Below are 25,105 nucleotides of genomic sequence, written 5' to 3'. Positions count from 1 at the left end.
AATTAACTGTAATTTAATTCTGCACATAGATATTTTTTTTTCGATTTCCTTCGGGGGAAATTTCCTCGAAAAATTCGGGTTTTCCAAATAAAATCTTTAATTTTCCACTAAAATTTTAGGGAAGTAATTATTTATCAATAATTAAATAACTTGGTGACATAAATCTTTTTTGTTATGAGTGTCTCGAAGATATGAAAATTTGTATGTACAAATAGGACCGGAATAAAAAGATAATGGTTCAAAGATTGAAATCCTGTTGTTTATAACTCTGTCGCAAATTCCGGACATCGCACACATCTTATGGAAAATATAATTTCATTCAAATTCAATAAAATTTATACGAATAGATTCGTTTTAAATCAACGGCCAAATCTTATCATTGCACCAACTCTATATTTTCAATAATAAGAGCAGAAATTGATATAAATAAATCTGAAATCAAATGGATACGTACATAAGTTAGAGAGAGAAAAAATATTTTAAAACACCCAAATTGTCGGTACTCCATAAATCAGAGGATTAGTTTCACTAATTCGCTTAGGCCCAGCGGGGGGTTTAAGCTCTTTTGAATAGCACCCAGAGCAATAATGATGGTAACTGACACTTTTACTGACTCAAAAAATGTGATTTCGATAAACTTTAATTGCAATTTGCGCCGTAATTAATCATAATTAAGAGTTGGCGCAATGATAAGATTTGACCGTTAATTTAAAACGAATCTATTCGTATAAATTTTATTGAATTTGAGTGACATTATATTTTCCATAAGATGTGTGCGATGTCCTTGACCGGTTATACCTAAAACCACTCAATTCGATTTTTTTTTCTTCGAAGAAGAACTTGTGCCCTTTTCAACAGCGTTAACTTAATTTAATTTAATCTGATGTTTTCTGAGGGGTTCCATTTGCTTATAAGCCAAAAAATTATTTCTTTATAACATTCCTGAGACCGCTCAAATAGTCCAATTTCAATTCTGTGAAGTACGTTGAATATTTTTATACGTTGCTTTTTTATACGAAGATCATAGTTATTCTGGCGTATCATAATCTTTCTGGTTATTATTTCGACCAAAATTTTTTAATTAACATTTTAATTGTTGCTAAACATGTCATCAATTTATTTAATTATTGATAAATAATTACTTCCCTGAAATTTTAATTGAAAATTGCAGATTTTTTGGGAAAACTCGGATTTTCCGAGTAAAATTTTTGTTGAAGGAAATCGGAAAAAAACTTTGTGCAGAACTAAATTGCGGTGAATTTTTATTTGAATGTTTTTGGTTTAAAGGAAAAATCTTAGGCCTTACAGAGAACTAATTGAAAAAAAAAGAAGATTTAGGAGTGCTAATTTGTTTATAAATAAAAATAACACACTTTCTGCGGACTTGTCATACCCCATATTACTAATATATGCAATCTTAAGATTCGATTTTAGCAATAAAATAGCTGGTAAATAACTTTTCCCAAAATGACATTTTTTGGGAATAAACAGGAGGACCAACCCAAATTCTGAGTAGTGTCAAAATGATAACGTTAATATCCCCAGTTGTAACTAATATCGAAATAAATAAGAATCGCTATAAATTGCGACTGTCATGGCGGCGTCGAAATTAAATAGCAACCTCGAAATGAATTAGAATCAGACCCCTGGTCGGGTGTTTTATTTTTATCAGTGGGCCAATATATGGGTTTTCAAGTTGAGTGCCTATTATAGACAATACCAGATATCACTTAATTTATCAACGAGATAGCATATTTATATCAGTTAATAGACTGTCTCGTTTTGTTCATTTACATTGTCTGCGTTTCGTTTTTCCTCGAAATATTCTTTATCTATTTATAATTTTCTGTTTTTCTGTTGGTAGTTCTCCGTCTTTGTCTTTGCATAACATCAGTGTTGGTCTAAATGAATGTGTGCTTTGTTTTAGTCGTTTGTAGAATTTTCTGCTTTCGTGTCTGTTGTTATGCTCCAAAATGTTCACTCTTTACTGAGATTTGGTACTATCTTTTGGGGAGAATCTTGAGATGCTATAATAATTTTTATATTAGAAAAAAGAGCAACAATAGCATTCAATAAAATGAAATTTCAGAAATCATGTAGGGGTTATTTCAAGGATTTAAATATTTCGACAGTATATGGACTGTCCGTTTGAGTTTTATGGTTAAACATCAAAATAAATGTCAACATTATGAGAACAATTTTCATGATTATAACACATGAACATTCAATGAACATTTCTGTATACAGATTGAGTTTAACAGAAAAAAATGCATACAAATTTTATCAACTATCTGCCAGTGACCTAGAAGAAAGGAAAAAACAAGCCATGTCTTTAAAATTCCGACTATAACCAAAAATTAAAAAATTAGTATACATACTATGGAACAACCTAAATGATACTTTTAAAAGAACTACCCCAAAATGTCTGCTGGATGCTTCTATATGCAATTAGTTTCATATTAAATCTCTCTCTCTCTCTCTCTCTCTCTCTCTCTCTCTCTCTCTCTCTCTCTCTCTCTCTCTCTCTTTCTCTAGTTCCATCCCTCCTTGTGGAGTATTGGGCGCTTATGCGTTTCTTGGCCAAAAGTGTAAGATTGCTGTCTGGCCGGGACAGCGCATCTTCTTTTGTTTTTATTCTCTGGATAAATTGTGAACTAACTCCCTCCACTCTCTTCTATCTTTTGCTCTCTTTTTGACTTCGCCCCATCTTAGTCCAATTCTTCCGTGTTCTCTCGTTGTTGTTCTTTTCCAGCTGTTGTCTGGTCTGCCCCTCTTTCTTTTCCCCTCTGGTTGGTATTCAAGTGCTTGTCTTGCTATGCTGCTTTGGTCTTTCCTCAAAGTGTGGCCGATCCATTTCCATTTTTTTTTCCTTGATTGTAGTAGATATGTTAGTTTGCTTTGTCCTTTCCCATAGTTCTGTATTAGTTATTTTTTTTGGCCAATATATTTTCAGGATTTTTCTTAGATATTTGTTTACAAATGTTTGTAGTTTTTTAGTTGTATTTTCGTCCTGTTTCCATGTTTCTGCTCCATAGAGCAGTATACTTTTAATGCAACTATTAAATATTTTAATTTTTGTTGTTTCCGATATTTCGTTTGTTTGCCAAATTCTATTTAAAGCGTTGAATGCGTGTTGCGCCTTTGTTATTCTCGTCTGTATATCCTTTCCATGACAGATCCCAGATATGTGAACTACCTCTTCTATTTCTTTACCGTTTATCATTATTTTATTATTTGGATGGTTATTATTTTTTAGAAGTTTAGTTTTTTCTGTGTTTATTCGAAGTCCGATCGTGTCGGAGTACTGTGCCAATTTGTTAATTTTTACTTGCATATGATTTCGGTGTTCAGTTATCAGGCAGATGTCATCTGCAAATTCGAGATCATCTAACTGTTTGAAAAGGTTCCACCTGATGCCTGTTCGATCGTCTATTATTTTTCTCATTACCCAATCTATCATAATAAGGAAAAGGGTAGGGGATAATACACAACCCTGTTTGACTCCACTTTCTATGGATATGTCTTCTGTTCCTTCACCTGAATGTTCTAGTTTGGCTTTGTATCCTTCGTAGAAGAGTTTAATAAAGTTTATGATTTTTAGTGGTATCCCATATAATCTAAGGATTTTCCACATCTGTGCCCTATTTACACGGTCAAAGGCCTTTTCAAAGTCGATAAAACTCACATCTATATCTTTATTCCATTCAATTGTTTGTTCCAAGATAATTCTAAGGGTGCAGATGTGATCAATAGTGGAATTGTTCGAACGGAAGCCTGCTTGGTTGTTTCTCAGTTTTTTATCTAGTTCCGGCTTCAATCTTTCCAATATTATTTTGGTCAGCACTTTGGATGTGGCACTTAGTAGTGTTATTGCACGCCAATTGTTGCATTTGCTCAGGTCTCCTTTTTGGGTATTTTTATAATCAATCCCTCTTTCCACTCCTTTGGCAATTCTTCGTCCGTCCATATTTTATTCAAAAGTGTATGTAGCATCTCTACTGATTGCTCGGTGTCTGCTTTTATTATGTCAATGGGTATATTGTCGATTCCTGCGGCTTTGCCATTTTTTAGTAGTTTTAGGGTGTTTCCAATTCCATCCCTTGTAATTTCTCCAGTATTCACTTCTAGCTCTGGTGATTCTACTTCATCTTCTATGATGTGAGTTTTTTCATGCTTAGCATATATCTCTTCGAAGTATTCCTTCCATCTTTGTATTATTTCTTTCTCATTTTTAATTCTATTTCCTTGTTTATCCTTCTCGTATATTTCGTTGTGCTTTTCCTGTTGTTTCGTATGATTGTATATTGTGTTCGTAAGTCGTTTTCTTTCGTTGCCTCTTCTGATATATTTAGCATCTCATTTATATAGTTTCTTTTATCTTTTCTGGCTTGTTTTTTTACTTCTGCGTTTTTTGCCTTGTATTTCCTTTCAAGTGCCCTCTCTTCTTCCGATCCTTCCTTTTGTAGAATTTCTTCTTTGATTTTTTTCTTTCTTCTATCAGTAGTAGAGTAGCTTTGGTAATCCATTTTTTATTTTGTCTTTAATCCGATTGTTTCTTTTGCTGTATTCATCATCACTTCTTTAAAATATTTCCATGTTTCTTCGACTGACTCTCCAGTTTGTTGTGATACTGTTCGGTTAATTGCCAGTTTCTCACTGAATTTATTTCTTATAAATTCTTGTTTTAGGGCATCAACGTTGTACTTGTTCCTTCTGCTGATTTTTTGGTTTTTATCTCTGGCTAATTCCATTTTTAGTCTCGCTTTGATTAGCATGTGGTCTGATCCCACATCAGCACCTCTTAAGCTCCTGACATCTTGCAGCCAGCTTCGCCATTTATATTCAATTTTTATGTGCTCTATTTGGTTCTTGTATCTACCTCCTGGTGATTTCCATGTTTCCTTATGTATCCGCTTATGTTTAAAGATACTTCCGCCTATTAAAAGCTCGTTTTTCTCACAAAATTCGATTAATCGATTTCCATTGTCGTTTCTCTCTCCGATTCCCTCCTTTCCCATCACATGTTCATGTCCTTTATTATCATTTCCTATTTTTGCATTAAAGTCTCCGATTACTATTTTTATATCTCTTCTATATTTATTATTAATCCTATTAAACGTTGTTTGTAGTTGCTCGTAAAATTCTTCCTTCTCATTTTCGTCGTTTTTATTAGTGGGAGCATATACATTTATTACTATTATGTTATAATATCTTGCCTTCAGTCTCGCCCAAATCATCCTTTCTGACACTGGTTCCCACTCTACTAGAGCCTTTCTCCCCTTTTGGGCTAGCAGTATTGCCACTTCCTTTTCGTGTTTGTCATTTACATCCGTGTTCCCAGAATATATCATTAGTTGTTGGTCACCTACTCGGGTTGATCCACTACCGTTTCATCTTGTTTCGCTTAGCCCGACAATGTCTAATGTGTACTTATCAATCTCTTGGCTTACCTGCTCCAATTTGCCGGTTTCGTGTAGGGTTCTTACATTCCATGCACCTATAAATATGTTCTCTCTTGTGTCTATTTCATGTTTATCTTTCGTTTTTGCTCTATTTCTATTTTCGTCCTTGCTCAATTCCTTTTTCTGTTCCTTGTCTGTCGTGATTTGTGCTTTTGTTTGTGTATTTTCATCTTCTGTTAGTTTTTTGGGTTTCCCTGGTCTTCTTCTAGTTGGTTGCTATATTGATTCCATTTGTGTGTTTTTCCATCTATTATTAATTTATTATATTTTATTGTAACACTTTTACCCTTACTAATTTCTTCATTTGCGACTTGTCTTATTTTTTTCTGTGTTTGTAGTTCTTCTTTTGTTATGTCATTAGTTATATACACTTTATAGTCTTTTATATTTTTTTTTGGTTTAGCTTTATTTTGCATTATCTTTTCTTTTTCAAACTTGTTCTGTAGTTTGATCAAAAGTGCTACTTTTAAAAGAACTACCCCAAAATGTCTGCTGGATGCTTCTATATGCAATTAGTTTCATATTAAACCTAATATGTACTTATATTGGAAATTCTGCAATTAAAAAAAGGAAAATATAAGATAGGTGAAAAAAAAATTACAAAAAGAGGATAACTTGTTCTCTAGGATAACAAAGAGGTGGCCCGGTGTAATTTTCTACAGTTTGATAAATATTGGCGGCATAACTGCTCAAATCTTACACAAATTGGCCTGTCTAGCCGAGGCTCCTGAATATCGAAAATTTTCCCGAAAAATTTGGCATTGAGCCTAATGAAAGAGCATCTTATCTTCAGATCAATCCTCAGATATTTACCTCAAGATATACGTGCTTTCCTCAAGGTGACTTATGGTCCGAAGGTTGAACCTACCGAAGAAGAACAAAATAGAAACCCTCTAAAGCGCAGTGTGCTCCGGCAATGTGTAGTGGAGAAGAAGAGATCCTCAGCTTCAGTGAAAGGTTGTCGTTTTCAGTCATTTACATCCAAGAAACATTCTGTCATTGAGGTGGCAGATCCTTTTAAAATATTATATTTTTAGAGCGGTATTAGATTTTTTTGTAAACAAAAATAAAAAATTTTAGTTTAAAATATCGTAAAATATGTTTCTTTTATATTATATAGACCGGGCCCTGGAAGCATTTGACTATGAACATATGACAATGATTTCATTTGACAATGAAAAACTGAATCTTGGCCGAAGGTGCGATGATGCCTTGTTAAAGCTATTTTTATTGTTAAACAAAGCTATAAACAAACAGTATTTGAGCGTTTTGTCGCATGTCAGCACCGCGCCAAGGATTAAAACTGAATGGAACCGACTAGGTAGGACTTCCTTGGCGCGGTAAGGACATGCGACAAAACGTTCAAACACTGTTTGTTTATAGCTTTGTTTAAGAATAAAAAAAATAAATTTTTAGGAATGCAAATAATCCTACAGGGTATAATTTCACTTGAACTTTCAAATGCTGCAAGCAGAATTGCCATTTTATTTTTTAATCAAAAGTTATTCGGGTTCAAAATTGCAATTTTTCGATTTTTTTAAAGTTTAACCGCGCGCCGCGTTTATCTCGAAAACTATGCATTTTACGAAAAAACTTTAAAGAATATTTTTTGCTTAGAATAACCCAAAAAATATGATCTCCCGTTATAGGGGCGGGGGGAGGGTAGGGGGTAACAAGGTACCATCGCACTTTCGGCCAAGATTCAGTTTTTCATTATTTAAGGTCTCAGGTAAAAAAATAATCCGAACATAGTTGCCGGTTCTCAGGTTTTGCATACTCAAATGCTTCCAGGGCCTGCACTAATATTCTTGTAACAGTTTCCCAACATATTAAAAAAAACATTATTTACAAAGATACTACGACATGCGCCCGTTTATGTGAAATTATAGGGCGCGCCCGGTGAAAGGTTAAATTAAAACATTTAACAATAAAGAAAAAGGATTTTATACAGTGTCTGCGTTGGTATAAAGTACAATGCGGACAATATTTTAAATGTAAAGTTAATAAGTAAAACCTGAACGAGTTTTGGTGAGAGGCGTTAATAGTACGGACGGTAAGACCGATAAAATGTAAATTTCAAGGTTTATTCTACGCCATTTATTAGTTTGTTAAGATAAAGATTCTACAGTAATCCAAACAAGACCCAAGAAGTCATATTATTTTACTCTATTGCTAAAGAGACGCTTGAACTCATAAATGACGTAGTGTAAACAAGTCGAATTTAATATTGTAATCTGAATTCACTACGTTCTTACTCCAAGCAGTGCTGTCGGTACTGCCATTTGTCAAGCGAAATCAGCTGTTTCATTTCTCGTTGCACTTACCATTAGGATATTATAACTTAAGACTATTCTACTATACAAAGATTAAAAACTACGCTAAGAACTAATGAAGGAGTTAACAGTATTTTTTGTTGGTCGATCTCATGAGATTTTCATGATGGTTTCATGTGGTTTTTTATTTTATGATTGTATTAGTTTATTAGTATACAGGGTGTCCAGAAACTCTACCGACAAACGAATACAGGAGATTCCTCAGATAATTTTAAGACAATATAACCCAATTCACCTAGTCCGAACATGCTTCCTAAGGGAGCTAGAGCTCTTTGAAGATGGCGTCTGGTAATTAGTTTTTCTTAAATACGTTCGGACCGCTTCTATTTAGAAAAACAAAAATTGGTATGCGTATTTATCTTCCAGAGATAAATCGATTACATCTATTGCAAATTTCTAGTACCTATCATAGGCGTCCGTTTTGGGTAGGGCAACGGTTACTTTATCGCATAACTTTTTTGTCTTTAACTTTTAAGCATTTTTGACTATGGATTAGTAAATTGTGAGGTATTCTTGTACTAAAAGGTACTCTTGTTTTAAGTCGATAAGATACACAGTTTTCTAGAAAAATCAATTTATTTTTCGTTTTTTAAATAAAAAAAAAAATTCAAAAAAAAAACTATTTAGAAAAACGAAAACTTGTTCGTTTAATTATATTCTAGAGATGAATCGATTTCAATAATTGCGAATTTCTAGTACCGGTCATATGCGTCGGTTTTGGGTAGGTCAACTGTTATTTTATCGCATAACTTTTTTGTCCTTAATTTTTAAGCATTTTTGACACTAGATGATTAAATTATGAGGTATTCTAGTAGTAAAAGTTACTCTTGCTTTAAGTTGGTAAAATAAAACGTTTTTTTTTTGAAACTTTTTTTCAATTTATTTTCAAATTCAAGAAACGAAAAATTGTCAAATCGATTATTCTAGAAAACGGTGTGTCCTACCGACCTAAATCAGTAGTACCTTTTAGTACTAGTATACCTCGCAATTTAATAATCCAAAGTAAAAAATGCTTAAAATTTAAAGACAAAAAAGTAATGCGATAAAATAACCGTTACCCTACCCAAAACGGACGCCTATGACCGGTACTATAAATTCGGAATGGATAGAATCGATTTATCTCTGGAAGATAAATATGCGTACCAATTTTTGTTTTTCTAACTAGAAGCGCTGTGGAGGTATTTAAGAAAAACTAACTAAAAGACTCCATTTCAAAGAGCTCTGGCTCCCTTAGGAAGCATTTTCGTACTATGTGAATTTGGTTAAATTTTCTTAAAATAACCTGAAGAATCTCCAGGCTTCGTTTGTAGGTAGAGTTTCTGGACACCCTGTATACAAGGGGGGTCAAAACATTAATAATTATTAGTAAACAACAACGGAAAAGTGGTAACGTCATGGCTATGCTAAGGGCGATGCTTTTGGCGGAAGGAAAAGAAGATAGCAAGAAAGGAAATAAACAAATTGAAAATAGATTGAAACTGGGAACATGTAATGCAAGAGTGGCCTACGAGGAAGGGGCAATAAGAAATTTAGATGAACCGCGTGAGAAATATAGAATCGATATATTGGTTTTACAAGAAACCAAGTAACTAGGAAATGAGATAGTAAAAGTTGGAAAAAGTACTCTTTTTAAAAGCAGAGGGCTAAATAGATACCTGGGAATGGGTTTTAAGGTGGCCGAGAGAATAAGCTGAGTAGTAACTGACTTTAAAGCAATATCAAAAAGACTGTGCTATTTAAGATTGCGCTAAAAATATAGAAAAATAATTAACGCACATTTTCGTACAGAAGAGAAAAATATGGAAATAAAAAATGATTTCTATAAACAACTCGATGAACTAATTGAAAAAGTATCACAATAATATGTCATAAAATAATTTTTAGAGATTTGAATGCAAAAGTAGGAAGAAAAGATATTTAAATGAATATAACAGGTGATAAAAGCCTGCATAGACAAAACAATGGCAATGGAAAGAACTAATAGAATTTTCATTGGAACATAACCTTAGGATATCAAGCACACAATGCAATCATAAAAATGTACATAAAATAACCTGAATCTCTCCCGATGAAAAAAACCAGAAAACTTTAACGCCAATAGAGAATTAAAACAGAGATCCCCCCTTTCAACAGATTTATTCAACCTAGTACTAGGAAAAAATAGAGGAGCCAATATCCAGACAAGCAGCATAATTCTGAACAAAAGACAACAATGCATAGGTTTCGCAGATGACTTGGTCTTTCTGACACGTTCAAGAATAGAACTTCCAAAAATGTTGACAACATTTGAAGAATTATCAAGAAAATATAGCCTGACTAAATCTAAAAAACTAAAAACTAAAATAAAAAATAAAACTAAAAAACCAAGTGTATGGAAATCAAATGCAGAAGAAAATAAATGGACCACTCTAAGGACGAATGAGAGTACAAATTTGAGAACGTAACAAAATTTGACGAACCTTGGAGTAACAGTACAGATAAAGCAGGTGAAGAAAGAGAAATATATAAACGGTTTTTGAAAGGTAGCAAAGCAGTAGGATCATTAAACACGCCATTGAAGACAAAAGCGGGTCCAGGGCAGCGAAGATTCGAACTTGTCACACAATAATGAGATCAGCGTTTTTATATCTGAAACTTGGACAAAGAATCAGAAAGAAGAAAAAATAGTTAGACATTTGGGAGAAGAAAATCTTAAGAAAAGTTATTGGTGGTATAGAGTAGTCTGACGAGGAATGGTGCTGAAGAACAACTCAGACGCGAATGGAGTTATATAAAGCAATAATTATAAGAAGGCAACGTACCCCTAAAAATATTGTATAAAAACCCAAATCCCCCTGGAAAATTCGATCAAAAAGTGGAATCGATTTCTTATATCACTTAGAACAAAAAACCTAATATTTTTTAGGAATGGCAGATAATTTGTTATCAACAATTTATTGCACTATTTGTCTACACCAGTTAGATTGTAATGGGTGGTTGGGGTAGGAGCAATTCCATCACTAAAATACAGTCTATACACCTGCTATCAAGATTTGCACGACAAAATCGTGCTCACCGTGTTACCCGTAGAATACGCATTTTTACGTAATGACGTGGTCTATCATAAAAATATGCTAATTTTATGACCATCTCCTCTTTGTGTGACTGAATTTTAACCGTAGAAAAGATCGTATGTTATAAAGTAGGGAAAAAATAAAGAACGACTAACGAAGACCGGAAATAATTTTAGATAATTCTTCAGATAATTTTAAGACAATTTAACCCAATTCACCTAGTCCGAAAATGCTTCCTAATGGAGCTAGAGCTCTTTGAAGATGGCGTATTGGAATTAGCTTTTCATAAATATTTGCAGAACGCTTCTATTTAGACAAACAAAAAAATAGTACGTTTATTTATCTTCCAGAGATAAATCGACTACATCAATTACGAATTTCTGGTACCGGATAAGCGCCCGTTTTGGGTAGGACAACGGATATTTTATCGCATAACTTTTTTGTATTAAACTTTCTTGATACTGGAATATTAAATTGTGAGGTATTCTAGTACTAAAAGGTAATCTTGCTTTAAGTCGATAGGATGCAACGTTTTCTAGAAAAATCGTTTTGAAAATTTTTCGTTTGTTGAATTTGAAAAAAAAAATAGAAAAAAAAGCATTTTTGACACTTAATGATTAAATTATGAGGTATTATAGTACTAAAAGTTACTCTTGCTTTAAGTCGGTAAAATACACAGTCTTTTTTGAAAAAATTTTTCAATTTTTTTTTCAAATTCAATACACGAAAAATTTTCAAATCGATTTTTATAGAAAACGGTGCATCCTACCAACTAAAAAGAAGATTACCTTTTAGTACTAGAAAACCTCACAATTTAATAATCCAGTATCAAAAATGCTTAGAAGTTCAAGACAAAAAAGTCATGCGATAAAATACCCGTTGCCCTACCCAAAACGGGTGCGTATGACCGGTACTAGAAATTTTTAATTTATGGAGTCGATTAATCTCTGAAAGATAAATAAGCATACCAGTTTTCGTTTTTCTAAACAGAATCGTTCTGGAGATATTTAAGAAAAACTAATTCCCAGACGCCATTTTCAAAGAGCTCTAGCTCCCTTAGTAAGCATTTTCGGACTAGGTGAATTGGGTTAAATTGTCTTAAAATTATCTGAGGAATCTCCGGTTTTCGTTTGTTGGAAGAGCTTTTGGACATCCTCTATAAAATGTGCGATTTAAAGCATTGTTAATTTATTCTGCTGTTATTTGCTGTTTACAGCAAAAATCTAATAGTCTTTTCATCTTCATAGTTATAAGCAATCCTTCTTTAGATAAATGTGTAAATTTTAGAATACTTAGAGAGCAAAATCCGTATATCATTTCCATTGTTTTTCAAATGAATACAAATTGTAAAAATGACCACTAACATTAATAAGAAGATTTCCTCTTAAGAGAAAAAAACATGAACGTGTTAGCAAAGTTCGATCTTCAAGACTTTTTTTATTTAATGCTCAATTTTCAAATCAAATCGGAGAAATAGAACAAAAACCATTCCTCATAATTCACATTATTCAGATTTTTCCAATAATGTATTTACACACAAAAAATTGTTATTCTATTTGTCTTAAAATTATCAAAATTAGATCATAAATAAAAAAGTTATTTAAGATCAAAAATTTGTTAAATGAGTGTAGAATAACAACAACACAGATAAAGAATAGGATGGTAGATTCAAAAAAGTTTATTTTATTCAATAAATTATTTTTCTTAAATATAAGCTCAACAGGCACATTGCGCTCGCACTTTGGCACTGGATGGATTCAGAAGAACAATCTATATCCAAAATCTATTACCCCGGATTCCATAGACCAAAAAAATGAATATATTCAATGAATCTAACAAAACAATTAAAAAATGGTAGACTGGTCATTGAAGAATATAAAAATACTTCACTTAAATAAATAATATTCTTAAAGGCTGTGGTCACCAATAAATGCCGTAGGTTGGGTACAGCGTTTTTCGATCGCCGGCAACAACATTTCGATCGTTTGCGATATCAGTCAAGTACGATATTTCAACTTGTTGATAAGTAACTCGTCTTGTGCTTTTTTACTACTTGTTTTACTCATTTCGCTAGGTTAAAACCTGTACCAGCCGTGCGTTACAATGCTCGAAAATAACTAAAGAGGCTCCTTCCAACATTTGAAGTCGCTCATAGCAGATATACACTGCGTTCGACATCCAATAGGGACCGTATCCATTATTTATTGTATAAAGCATACATACGCAACCTACTGCGTGACAGTGTAGGTAGCGTACAGCGTTTATTGGTGATCACCGCCTGTGAAGCCGGGTACAGCAGTTTGATGCTACGTTCGGAGTACGATAACAGACCGCAACTATAATTTATTGTATTAAGTATGCAGACGCGACCTACGGCGTGACTCTGTACGCAACCTACGGCATTTAGTGGAGACCACAGCCTTACATAAGTTTATTGCACAAAATTTTATTCTCTATGAAGATTTTCATAAACACATATTTTCTACGTATATTTATACTTTTATAAAATACTTATACAGGCTATTATTTTGTTAATAAGCAATTTAAATATACTAAAATGTAGTTGGTCAGTTGAGCGGCACTCACCCCTAAAGTAACTTGACTGTGACCACAGCATTCTAATATCTGATTTTTGGGTTTCTTTGTGTTTGATGGCGCTGAAAAAGAATCTGGAATTATTTTTGTTCTAAATTTGTAGAGAAATTGTCCAAAATGACTTTAAAAGAAAAACATTTTTATATTTTCTTAACTTTAAGATGCTGCATCATATGTCATTGTCTATATTTACTTTTCAAATTTTAAAAGAATATTATTTAGCGTATTTCAAATATAAGCAGATTTAAATTTTTTTCTAAGAGGCGAATTTTCAAAAATGTTTAAATGACTTTTGCGAATTTTCTTTTATCATTGACACGTGATTTACAAGCTCTGATTTGAGAGTACACAGATACAATGTGTGAAGTTTGACTCTACTATACACTATACAGGGTATTTATCGAGTTATTATCATTTTTATTTTGAATTCGCTATGAAATAAACACACTATAATATAAAGAAGGAAGTACCTATTCATTTTACATGATAAAGTAAACAATATGTTCTAGTTTTCAAATTATTGCCAGAAATCATTGACCAATATTCGTATACAGGGTAAACTACAAAAGAAAATTAGGATTTTTGCATATTTTTTAAAGTACAACTTTTCAAAAGATTGCATGTACTCTTTCATTTGACGAAGCATTTCCTATACATAAACTGTGAACCTAAATGCAAAAACAAAAACCCTATTTTTGTCAATCACTTTTGCCAAAAATAAGTGAAATCCAACAAAGCACAGCGAGATACTCTTTTCTAAACACTACTTTTATTGGAAATATTCAAAACGTAATGTAAAATTCTGAAAATAAATATAAACCATTACCTCTCGCTAAGTTCTAGCACGTTCAAGATGAAAAATCATTAAAATATTGCTTTTTTGAAAATACCTTACAAAAATTATTCCAGATATTTTGTTCGACAACTCCACAAACACCCTAAATCTGAATTTAAATTTGAGAATGCCTTGGTGATACTTTACTAAGTCACAGTCTGAGTTGAGGGTGTGAGCGATTGTGCGGTTGGCCTATTTAAATTATTTTCTGTATCAATGATCTACAAAATGATGTAATATTTATTAACGTAATGTTGATATTGATTTGGATGAGAATTTAAGATAGGTATTAGTTGAGATGGATTATGGAAAAATATAGGAAGATTGATATTCACATAACGAACTCCCAACTGTACATAATACAGGCTGCATACATGATTGTCTGGACATGCCATTTGGTTTTATCATCGAGTCAATTAGACATTAATAATGACCGTTCTTGTAAGAGTTATAGGGGCTGAACATATTTATAAAATATACAGGGTGCGGCATTAGTATGAGGAAGTCCAATTACTCATTGGTCGTAAGACATACGAAAAAAAATAATGTGGCAAAAAGTTGCAGCATAGATAGGACCGCAATTTAAAAATATTTTCAAATATAAAAGCCACCTGTATTGACAGAGTGAAAAAAATTGATGTCTTTTTTAATGGAACACCCTGTATATTTTTATATTTTTGGACTCCCCTCGATGTTTTCCTTCTTAAAATATAAGACTTTGCAATGTTATACGAGGTAGTTTATAAGATAATTACGTTTTTTTTATTAATTTCATAGCAATATTCACACCCTGTAAAATTGTAACGATCTGAATTCAAAAAATCTACTTATGTTCAAATGAATTTTAATTTAGTCTACTATTGTCAAAAATTATTAATATAGCGAAATATTTAATTTTGGTATATAGAATTAGTCGAAACTCGAAATGAGTATTGAGACATTTAGAACACCCTGTAATTTAGTATTGCAATAAAATGATATTTTATAGTATTTTATTATTTATTAAGCATTCGCTACACCTAATTACTTAAATTTGTGAGTTATTCGTGATTCTTTGAGCCAAACATTAATTGCAACAACAATTACGTGAAATTTTATTAGGTTGGTCGTGAAAATATTCAATCAAAAATATTTTTTTGGAAAGAATTACATATTAATTTAGACTGATCCTTACTTTATTAATATTGGCTGAGATGTCAAATACCTAAGCAGTTAAGATTGTTGGTGTGTAAAATAGTAATAAAAAGAAACAATATTCTACCTAATGGGCTATGACTTTGATACTAAACTTACCTAAAAGTTTGATATTAGACTAATTTTATGTTACTATTACTAGCTGAATTGTAAGTATAAATTGATTAATATGGTTTTTGTGCTAGAAGAGCACTGCTAGCAATAAGAACTCAGTAATTTGCTGATAGACGACAACCAAGAAGAGAAAGTTTTCAAAGTTTTCTAGAACGATTTCAACGGCCTGGACACGTAGATTACAAGAAATCTGATCGAACAATAACCATTGTAAATGAAGAGAATAAATTAAACGTAATCCCTAGTGTCACTGAGAATCCGCATCTTATTATGACAGTTCTCGTAATCTACATGGCCAGTCCGTTCAACCGTTCTAATAAACTTTGAAAAGTTTTTGTTTTTGGTTGTTGTCTATCGAGAAATTACTAATGATAAATTCTTAATGTTAGTAGCACATTTTTGTTACATTCTCCTGATACAAAAATCATATTAATCAGTTCCTCCTTAAAAAAAATCATGTTAGTAATAGTAACAAAGCAACTGGAACTATAAAAATAGTCTAATATTAAACTTTTAAGTTTATTGTCAAAGTCATAGCCAACTAGATAGAAGACTTTGTTCGTCTATATTAATATTTTACACACCTACAATCTTAACTACTTTGGGATTTTGATATGTCATCCAATATTAGAAAATTATTTATCCATTTAGATTATTATGTATTTTTTTCTAAAAATGATTTTTGCTTAATATTTTTATGCCTAACCTAATAAAATATCACCTAATTGTTATAGTAATTGATGTTTGGCTCAAATAATAACGAATGACCCACAAATTAAAGCAATTACGTGTAGGGGATGCTTAAGAAATAAAAAAGTACCAAAATTGAATTTCATTACAATATTAAAATATAGGGTATTCCATTTAAGAAAACTCAGAAAATACTCATTCTAAGTTTCGACCCACCCTGTATACAAAAATTAAATATTTCGATATGTTAATAATTTTGGATAATAGTAGACTACACTAAAAATCGTTTGAATATGAATATATATTTTGATGTTAAATCTCCACAACTCTACAGAGTGTTAATATTGCTACGGAATTAATAAAAAAATCGTACTATTGGATATCAAAATTGAGTCAATACTCGCAATCTTAAAGTTTGTATTTTTTAGTTGTTACAAATTATGGGGCAACCGGTTTCGAGGCTTACAATTTCTGCCTCATCATCAGGCCCAGTACATAAAGTCTTCGCAATTACAAACTGCAAGCTAATAATCACAAAAAGACAAAATGTACATATATATAAAAACATTTATGTCTTGATTTAAATTAAAATACATACAATAAAGCAAACAACTGTAGAGTATTGAATTTAGTAGTCTATAAAATGTATATTGAGACATTTTGCCATTGGAAGTGACCAATCTGATGAGAATTGTATATGTGGTTAAGGGTTGATGGAGTCTTGACAAGATGGTATATGATCAAAATACACATAAAGTTATTAGTCTTCCAGTCTCGTTGGAACTTTACCGCGCTGAGCAGATGTGACGTGAATTGTAAATTGTAGAATTCCCTCATCTTCCTTAGTCTCAGCATCCGTATGGCTTGCAAATTGTAGAAGCCTCGGAGGTGTAACCAGAGAAGGTTCCCATTGTTTTCATTCTGGTGGGATATGTTGTATGCCATTAGAGTGAAAACTTAGTCTTTTTATAAAGTTATTAATATGTAATAGGTATGTACTTACATATCAGTGACAGGACTGTTCTAGAGCCAAAGATATTCATGAATGTCACCAGCCCCATCAAACAGCAGACTAGTTTAGTAGCTCTAAATATGTGGATTAATATTAATATTATGAAATATAGATTAGTTTTGTATTTGTTTGTTCTCAAATGATGTATGTCCTCTACAGTTACAGTTGTTTTTTTGTCCAGGTTTTTTTGCAGTTATTTTTAGTGTTTATAATAAATAGTGTAAAACATGTAAAATGGGGATTGGTTATGATTACTACCCACCCCCTTTTTACATATTAAGAGCTACTAAACTAGTCTGCTGTTTGATGGAGCTGGTGACATTCATGAATATCTTTGGATGTAGAATAGTCCTGTCACTGATATGTAAGTACCTACCTATTATTAATAACTTTATGTGTATTTTGATCATATACCATCTTGTCAAGACTGGGTCTAGGACGTTTCATCGCCGCCGTTTCGATGCCGCCAGTTCATCGCCGGCCGATTAATCGCCAGTCAATTAATCGCTATCTGATATATTTCCGAATTTTCGACAGTTACAATTATTATTTATTTTTAGTGTTAATTAGGAATTCTAGGAAATGCGAGATATGACGGCGATGAAATGGACTGGCGATGAACCGGCGGCATCGAAACGGCGGCGATGAACCGGCGGTGATGAAACGTCCCATTCCGTCAAGACTCCTTCAACCCTTAACCACTTAAGGATTAATGGTAGTATATATTATATTATATACCAAGCAATTCTTATCAACTTGGTGACTCCCAATGGCAAAATGTCTCAATATACATTTTATAGACTACTAAATTCAATACTTTACAGTACATTGTATGTAGTTTAATTTAAATCAAGACATAGTTGTTTTTATATACAGTATGTCCCTGTAAGTTGTATCGATATGGAAAACTTTTTTATTATTAATTTTACAAAAAAAAGTTATTCATCATAAAAAGCTCTGCATGGTCCAAAACCTAAGATTTAACCATCAAATATCAAATTGTTTGGATATTATACGAAGTATGTCAAAAAGTTTGAATTTCACTCAAGAGTAAAGTAGCTTTATTTTTCACAATATTGAAAATTGCTATTATGAAAAGTTGTTTGGAATTAAAAACTGTATTCTAGTATGCAATTACATCCTTCTAATTGAATTTTTTTTTGTAAAATTATGGATAACCAACATTATTTTCAGTTATTTCAATTCAGATAACTCTTTTATTATTAATTTTACGAAAAACAGTGATTCTTAATAAAAAGTTCTGCATGGTCTAAAACCTAAAATACAACCATCTTATGTAAAATTTTATCAATTTTATACGAGGTATGTCAAAAAATATGAACTTCGCTCATGAGTAAAATACGTTTATTTTTCACAATATCGAAGACTGTTATTATGAAAAGTTCTTTAGAATTAAAAACTATGTTTCAGTATGTAATTACATCCTTCTAATTGAAATATTCTGAACTATAAAGCTACTTTAATTTTGATCTAAACTTATCTTTTTTGACATACCTCGTATAAAATTGATAAAATTTGATATAAGATGGTTGTATTTTAGGTTTTTAGATCATCCAGAACTTTTTATTAAGAATTACTTTTTTTTTAATTGAAATAACTGAAAATAATGGTAGTTATCAATAATTTTTCAAAAAAAAATTTTTCAATTAGAAGGATGTAAGTGCATATTAGAATACAGTTTTTAATTGCAAACAGCTTTTCATAATAGCAATTTTCAATATTGTGAAAAATAAAGCTACTTTACTCATGAGTGAAATTCAAACTTTTTGACATACCTCGTATAACATTCATAAAATTTGATATCTGATGGTTGAATCTTGGGTTTTGGACCATGCAGAACTTTTTATAAAGAATAAGTTTTTTTCGTAAAATTAATAATAAAAAAGTTTTCCATATGGATACAACTTACAGGGACATACTGTATATGTACATTTTGTTTTTTGTGATTTTTAGCTTGTAGTTTGTAATTGTGAAGACTTTATTTACTGGGCCTGATGATGAGGCAGACATTGTAAGCCTCGAAACCGGTTGTCCCATAATTTGTAACAACTAAAAAATACAAAATTTAAGATTGCGAGTATTGACTCAATTTCTATACCCAATAGTATAATGGACTCGCATTGGCAACCCTTTCATCATTTAAAAAAAATCGTAATTACCTCTTAAACTATCTCGTATAACATTGGAAAAGCTTATATTAAAAAACGAGAACATCAAGGCAATTTCAAAAATGCAAAAATATACAGAAAAGTTTGTTTCACCCTGCCAATATGGGTGGCCCTGTATATTTGAAAATATTTTTAAAGTACGGTCCTGTCTATCCTCCAAATTTAAATTTAACAATATTTTTTTTCGTATATTTTTACGACAAATGAGTAATTGGACTTCCTGCACTAATGTCGCACCCTGTATATCTTATAAGCTGGTCTTTGCCTGTATCTTTGTTTCTCGGTTATATTTTATTTTATCTGTTTGTAGCTGGTAGTTTGTTATGCGAATATATAATAGAAAAGTTAAGTTATCATGCAAAGAACTATCATGCAAAATGAAGGTAGGTAAATAAAAAGTAAAGTAAATAAAAAGAGAACATAGAACAGCATAGAATGCAAATGCTTGTGATCTACAGAGCGTATAATCACCGGGGCTGCAGCGACAGCTCGCGCCACAAAATCTGCATGCTCGCGCTGGTGCTGGTGCCCTCATTGCAACATCACCAATCATTCACCATCACCATCACCACCATCACCAGTTGGCTGTTGGCTGTTGGCTGTTGGGCCTGTGCAAGTGAATGCAATGGCAATGGCCATGGCCGGGTTAGTACAATTATTTGCAACACAGTTAGTTGATATAGATACATTTTTACACTCATCCAAAATACTCGACATGACTGGCAGACCGCGCACTCACCATTTTATAATCGTCTATTTTGCTGATAGAACGTAGAAAGAAGTTGATGTTTACTATGGTCGGCCCGTCCGTCCGTCCTACTGCGTGTGAAAAAAAAAGTTTTAATTTAGATTATAGATCATTTGGTTAAAATTAAATGATTATTATTGGATTGACAGACAATAGCCTGAACAAATTAAATTAAATCAAGATGTAATTCGACACAGTCTATAACAAATTTTATATCAAACTTTATAGGCTAAGCAATAAAGCACCTAAAACCGGCCTTACCTCCAAAAAAAAAACGACAAAACGGATCTTAATAATTTTTATTGCATTCGATTCGTGAATACACCAGGAAACTTTGTGACCCTAGCCATGAAATAATATTGAAAAACTGCATTTGTGCATACAAAAAATGCATTCTTAAAGTGCATCTCAAACAGACATTAAAAAAAATTCAGAACTCGTCAATTATCGGCGGAAATGAGTTCAATTTTGTTACTTGGGGGGTTTTTAAGGTCGCTGAAAACTAATATGATATCGTAAATGATCTCTGGAGTACATGGTGCCCAGGGTACCTACTGTTTACCTCGTGTTGTGGATTTTTCGGCAAACTCATTAAAAAATTAGTCACAATTCATTACTCGGGGGTTTTTTGGGGTCTCTGACGACGAATATGACATCGGAAGTGAGCTCCGGAGTACCTAGTACCCAGGGTACCTACTGTTTACCTCGTCTTCGGGAGTTTTCAGCAAATTAATTAAAAAATTAGTCAAAAATAATTAGTCACGGGATAAACAGTGTGCACCCTGGGCACCAGGTACTCCGGAGATCACTTCCGATGTCATATTCGTCTTCAGCGACCCAAATACCACCAAGTAATGATTTTTGACTAATTTTTTAATGAATTTGCCGAAAACTCCAGAAGACGAGGTAAACAGTAGGTACCCTGGGCACCAGGTACTCCGGAGATAACTTCCGATGTTATATTCGTCGTTAGCGACCCCAAAAACCCCCGAGTAATGATTTTCGACTATTTTTTTAATGAATTTGCTGAAAACTCCACAAAACGAGGTAAACAGTAGATACCCTGGGCAACAGGTAGGTACTCCGGAGATCACTTACGACGTCATATTCGTTTTCAGCGACCCCAAAATCCCGCGAGTAACAAAATTGAACTCATTTCCGCCGATAATTGACGAGTTCTGAATTTTTTTTAATGTCTGTTTGAGATGCACTTTAAGAATTCATTTTTTGTATGCAGTTTTTCAATATTATATCATGGCTAGGGGTCAAAAAGTCCCTGGCGCATTCACGAATCGAATGCAAAGAGAATTATTAAGATCTGTCTTGTCGTTTTTTTTTTCGGAGGTTCAGTGCTTTATTGCTTCGACTATTAGGTGAAAACAAAAGATAGATTCAAGAAAATATATGCATTTTGGCACAAAATTTTCTTTTTTAAGTGCTGCGGCAATTCATGTTTTTATTATAAAAGTTTTTACGATGTTTTTCTGCAAAATTGAAGGAAAAATCTTTCATGTAAGATTTACTAAATTAAATTTCACCCTTAATTTATTTAAATAATTATAAATAAAACTGAAAAAACAAATTTGCAAAAAATTATTAATTTCATTATAACTAGGCATTATAAAATATTTTATTTTGCGTGAAAATGTGGGTTATATATTAACAATATAAAGCAAAAAAAAATTGGTTAAGAAATATTCATCAGTTATGATATATTAAAAGATGTGTTTTTGAAATGTAACAATTTTTTCATTTGCAAAATAGCAGTTCTTGCCGATACAATATACAATTTTATAAAGTCTCATTTTTTTTGTTTTTGGGTATATTTTGGACAAATGCATTGAGAAATCTAATTTCAATTAAACTCTGCCGTAAAATAGGTTTTAAAAATTGTTCTAATTTGGTTAAAGCTTGTTTTTTAATAACGTCGCGGAGATTTAATAACACTAGAAAGTCGGAGGGGCCAATTTGGCCCCTGTTGCGATTTAAAGTTATTGTAGTTTTTTTTATTTGAGGCAATAATATTTTCATATTTTATGACTTTTAATATTTTGATACAAAGCCTTATTTAAAACAAAAAAATATTGTTTACTAAAATTATTTAATGTTTTTTTTTAACAAATCTACCATAGAAGTCTAAAGGGACCAAATTGGCCCCGTGTAAGTTATTATCGTTTTCTGGGAAATTCGACGATCCTTTCTTTCAAATTCCTGTCGAAAGGGTAATATTATATTTATGTATGTTTATTGTAAATGGTTACCCTTATACTGGTACTGATCATCTACGTAATAAAGATACAATTGTTGGCGAACACAAGTGAACACAAAGATGCAATTGTTGGTATAATAGAGGACCAAATGACGCGTCTTTATACTACAAAAGTAACTTCAAGACGATGGCTTATGTACATGTTTTATAATACTATTGACTTGGAAGCAATAAATGCATGGATTATTTATAAAGAAATAACTGGAAGTAGACTCAGTTTTCGTAAGTTTATTCTTCGGCTGTGTAAAGAATTATGGGCCCCATACCTTGTCTCCCGAAATCTGGAACTACGTCTACGTCTAGCAACACCAGGTCTACCAACAACTATCACTGTTACTATCAAAAAACGAAAAAAATATCAGTTGAAAATATTTTGTAAAGAAAATCGTACTTCCAATCATTGCCACGGTTGTAACAAGGCAATGTGTGGCAAATATCAAAAACTGCAAATTGTATGGTGTTCCGAAAGTTTTTGGTGGGCAGCAAATGTGTTAAACAATAAAAGTAAAAAATAAAATTAGATTCTACCGTCTAGAGTAGATTTAATTTCTTTAAACTGAGTTTTAATTGATTAAAGAACGTGGAGCCAAAATGATCCCTTCCGGCTTTCTAGGTAGGTATGCTAAGCCCGACTTTCTAGTGTTAAAAAATTTGAAATACCGTTTTCATATTCGTATTCCTGACTAATTTTCACACATTTAAAAAAGTTTTCCTAGGATCCATAGGATCAGTTTTTGCTGAGATAGCTTTTTCGAATTTAAAAATTCATAATTTGTCTATTTATTAATATTAACATTTAAAACTGTCTGAGTACATCTATCAACCATACTACTAAGAACACCATTTATACATATTATAGTAAAAATTGTTGAATATTTTGAAAAATAACGATTTTCAAGGACCTTAAATGAAAATTTTTTGCATGAAAAGTGGTGGGGTAAGTAGTTTGCAACAACCGCATTTTTGCAATTGAAAAAATAGTATCATTTCATAAACTATTGAATATTTTTAAGAAATGAAATATCTGATAAACTATTCAAAATTTTGCAACCAAATTTTTTTGCTTTATATTGGTAATATAACGTAACTTCTCCTGCAAAATACAATATTTTATAGTGCTTATTTGTAATGCAAATAATCACTTTTTGGAAATTTGTTTTTCAAGCTTTATTCAAATTCAATCCAGAACTAAATGGAAGCTTTTTCCTTCAACTTCGTTGCGGAAAAAAATCGTAAAATTCTTCATAAAAACATGAATTACCGTAGAAGTTAAAAGGGTAAATCGTTTGCAAAAATACCCATTTTTTATTATTTAAACAGTGATCCCCCTATATAAAACAGATACTTTCTTGAAAATATGTTTAATTTCTACCTAAAATTTGATATAAAATTTGTTCGAACTTTTACCGAATTAAGCCGATATCCAATGGAGTGTGTTGAGGCGCGCTCGTTTACCAATTTAAACGTCGACAAAGAGAGATAGAAAATGTATAATAATGAAAGGGAAAGAGAGCACAGTTGGCACCTCATGTTACTGTGAAGTTAATAAATATTTACTTTTTAATAAAATTCTTTTATTTTATCAAAAAATACATAATAACACAATAACTTCTTTGAACCGTGTTCTTTTACAGACAAATGACGGGACAGTTCACGCCACACCTCGGCGGCCATAAATAGGGGATTCGATCCTACCACAAAAATCGTAAATAATCATAAATTCTGATAGACCAGGGTAATAAGACAAAAATATACCCTGTATACTTCAACAGCCAGGATATTGAAGCGTTTTTTCCACAGTTAATACCCATAAGAACAAATTGTAACTATTTCCTGCGTAGGATCTGACGGCCATTTTTATTAAACGCTTTTATTTAGTTCAATAGTTTGCGTCAAATCTTTAGACGTTAATTTGACTGCCTTTTCTTCATTGCAAATGAATGAAAATTTGCAGACATATGCATTCGCGGGAACAATACACGAATAGTCAATAAAAAAAATGTATGTTTATTAATTGTTTAAACAAAAATAAAACGATTTTAATGGAAAATGCTTAAATTCTCTTGTTTTTTGCAATGTAGAAACTTGAAACTTTTACGGATTATAGCTAATGATATGAACTATACATAATTTCACTTTTTACGTTAATTGTTTACGTTATGCTTCATAAGTAAACAATAAAGTTTCAAATTTTTTGCCGATTCCGACTATTTTTCGTATTAGTACATCATATGTTTTACACATATTTTAATAAACATGACGATATATTTTAATAACACATGAAAAGTGTAAGACTAAAAAGTAAAAAATAAAAAAATATGAAAAAAATTTTAAGAAACGCTTTTCTTTAGTTACGAGTGACTAAAATCAAAAATATTATAAAAACATCAACTAAAAAGCAAAAAATAAAAACAATTGAAAAAATCTAACACATTCGTTAAAGAAAAGCGTGGGGCGAAAACCGTTTATTCGATGAAGACGCGCCACGCTTTTCTTTGACGAATGTGTTAGATTTTTTTCAATTTTTTTTATTTTTTGCTTTTTAGTTGATGTTTTTATAATATTTTTACCTTTAGTCACTCATAACTAAAGAAAAGCGTTTCTTAAATTT

The 25,105-nt window shown here is 31.9% G+C and overlaps 1 protein-coding gene across 6 annotated transcripts in view; it reads right to left on the bottom strand.

The window, feature by feature from the left end:
• The window catches only part of LOC114339556 (glutamate-gated chloride channel), a 485,597-nt gene that overhangs the window by 198,667 nt on the left and 261,825 nt on the right, over positions 1-25,105 (bottom strand). For 2 of the 6 annotated variants that reach the window (XM_050641473.1, XM_050641477.1), the window contains one exon: positions 20,217-20,296. The exons of the other annotated variants lie outside the window; for them this stretch is intronic. In XM_050641473.1, the coding sequence (XP_050497430.1) occupies positions 20,217-20,296 (80 nt within the window). The remainder of the gene's footprint in view (positions 1-20,216; positions 20,297-25,105) is intronic. 6 annotated transcript variants of the gene reach the window in all.

This window comes from Diabrotica virgifera, chromosome 10 (genome assembly GCF_917563875.1).
Source record: "Diabrotica virgifera virgifera chromosome 10, PGI_DIABVI_V3a".
NCBI lineage: Eukaryota > Metazoa > Arthropoda > Insecta > Coleoptera > Chrysomelidae > Diabrotica > Diabrotica virgifera.
This window is presented reverse-complemented; position numbering and strand designations above follow the sequence as displayed.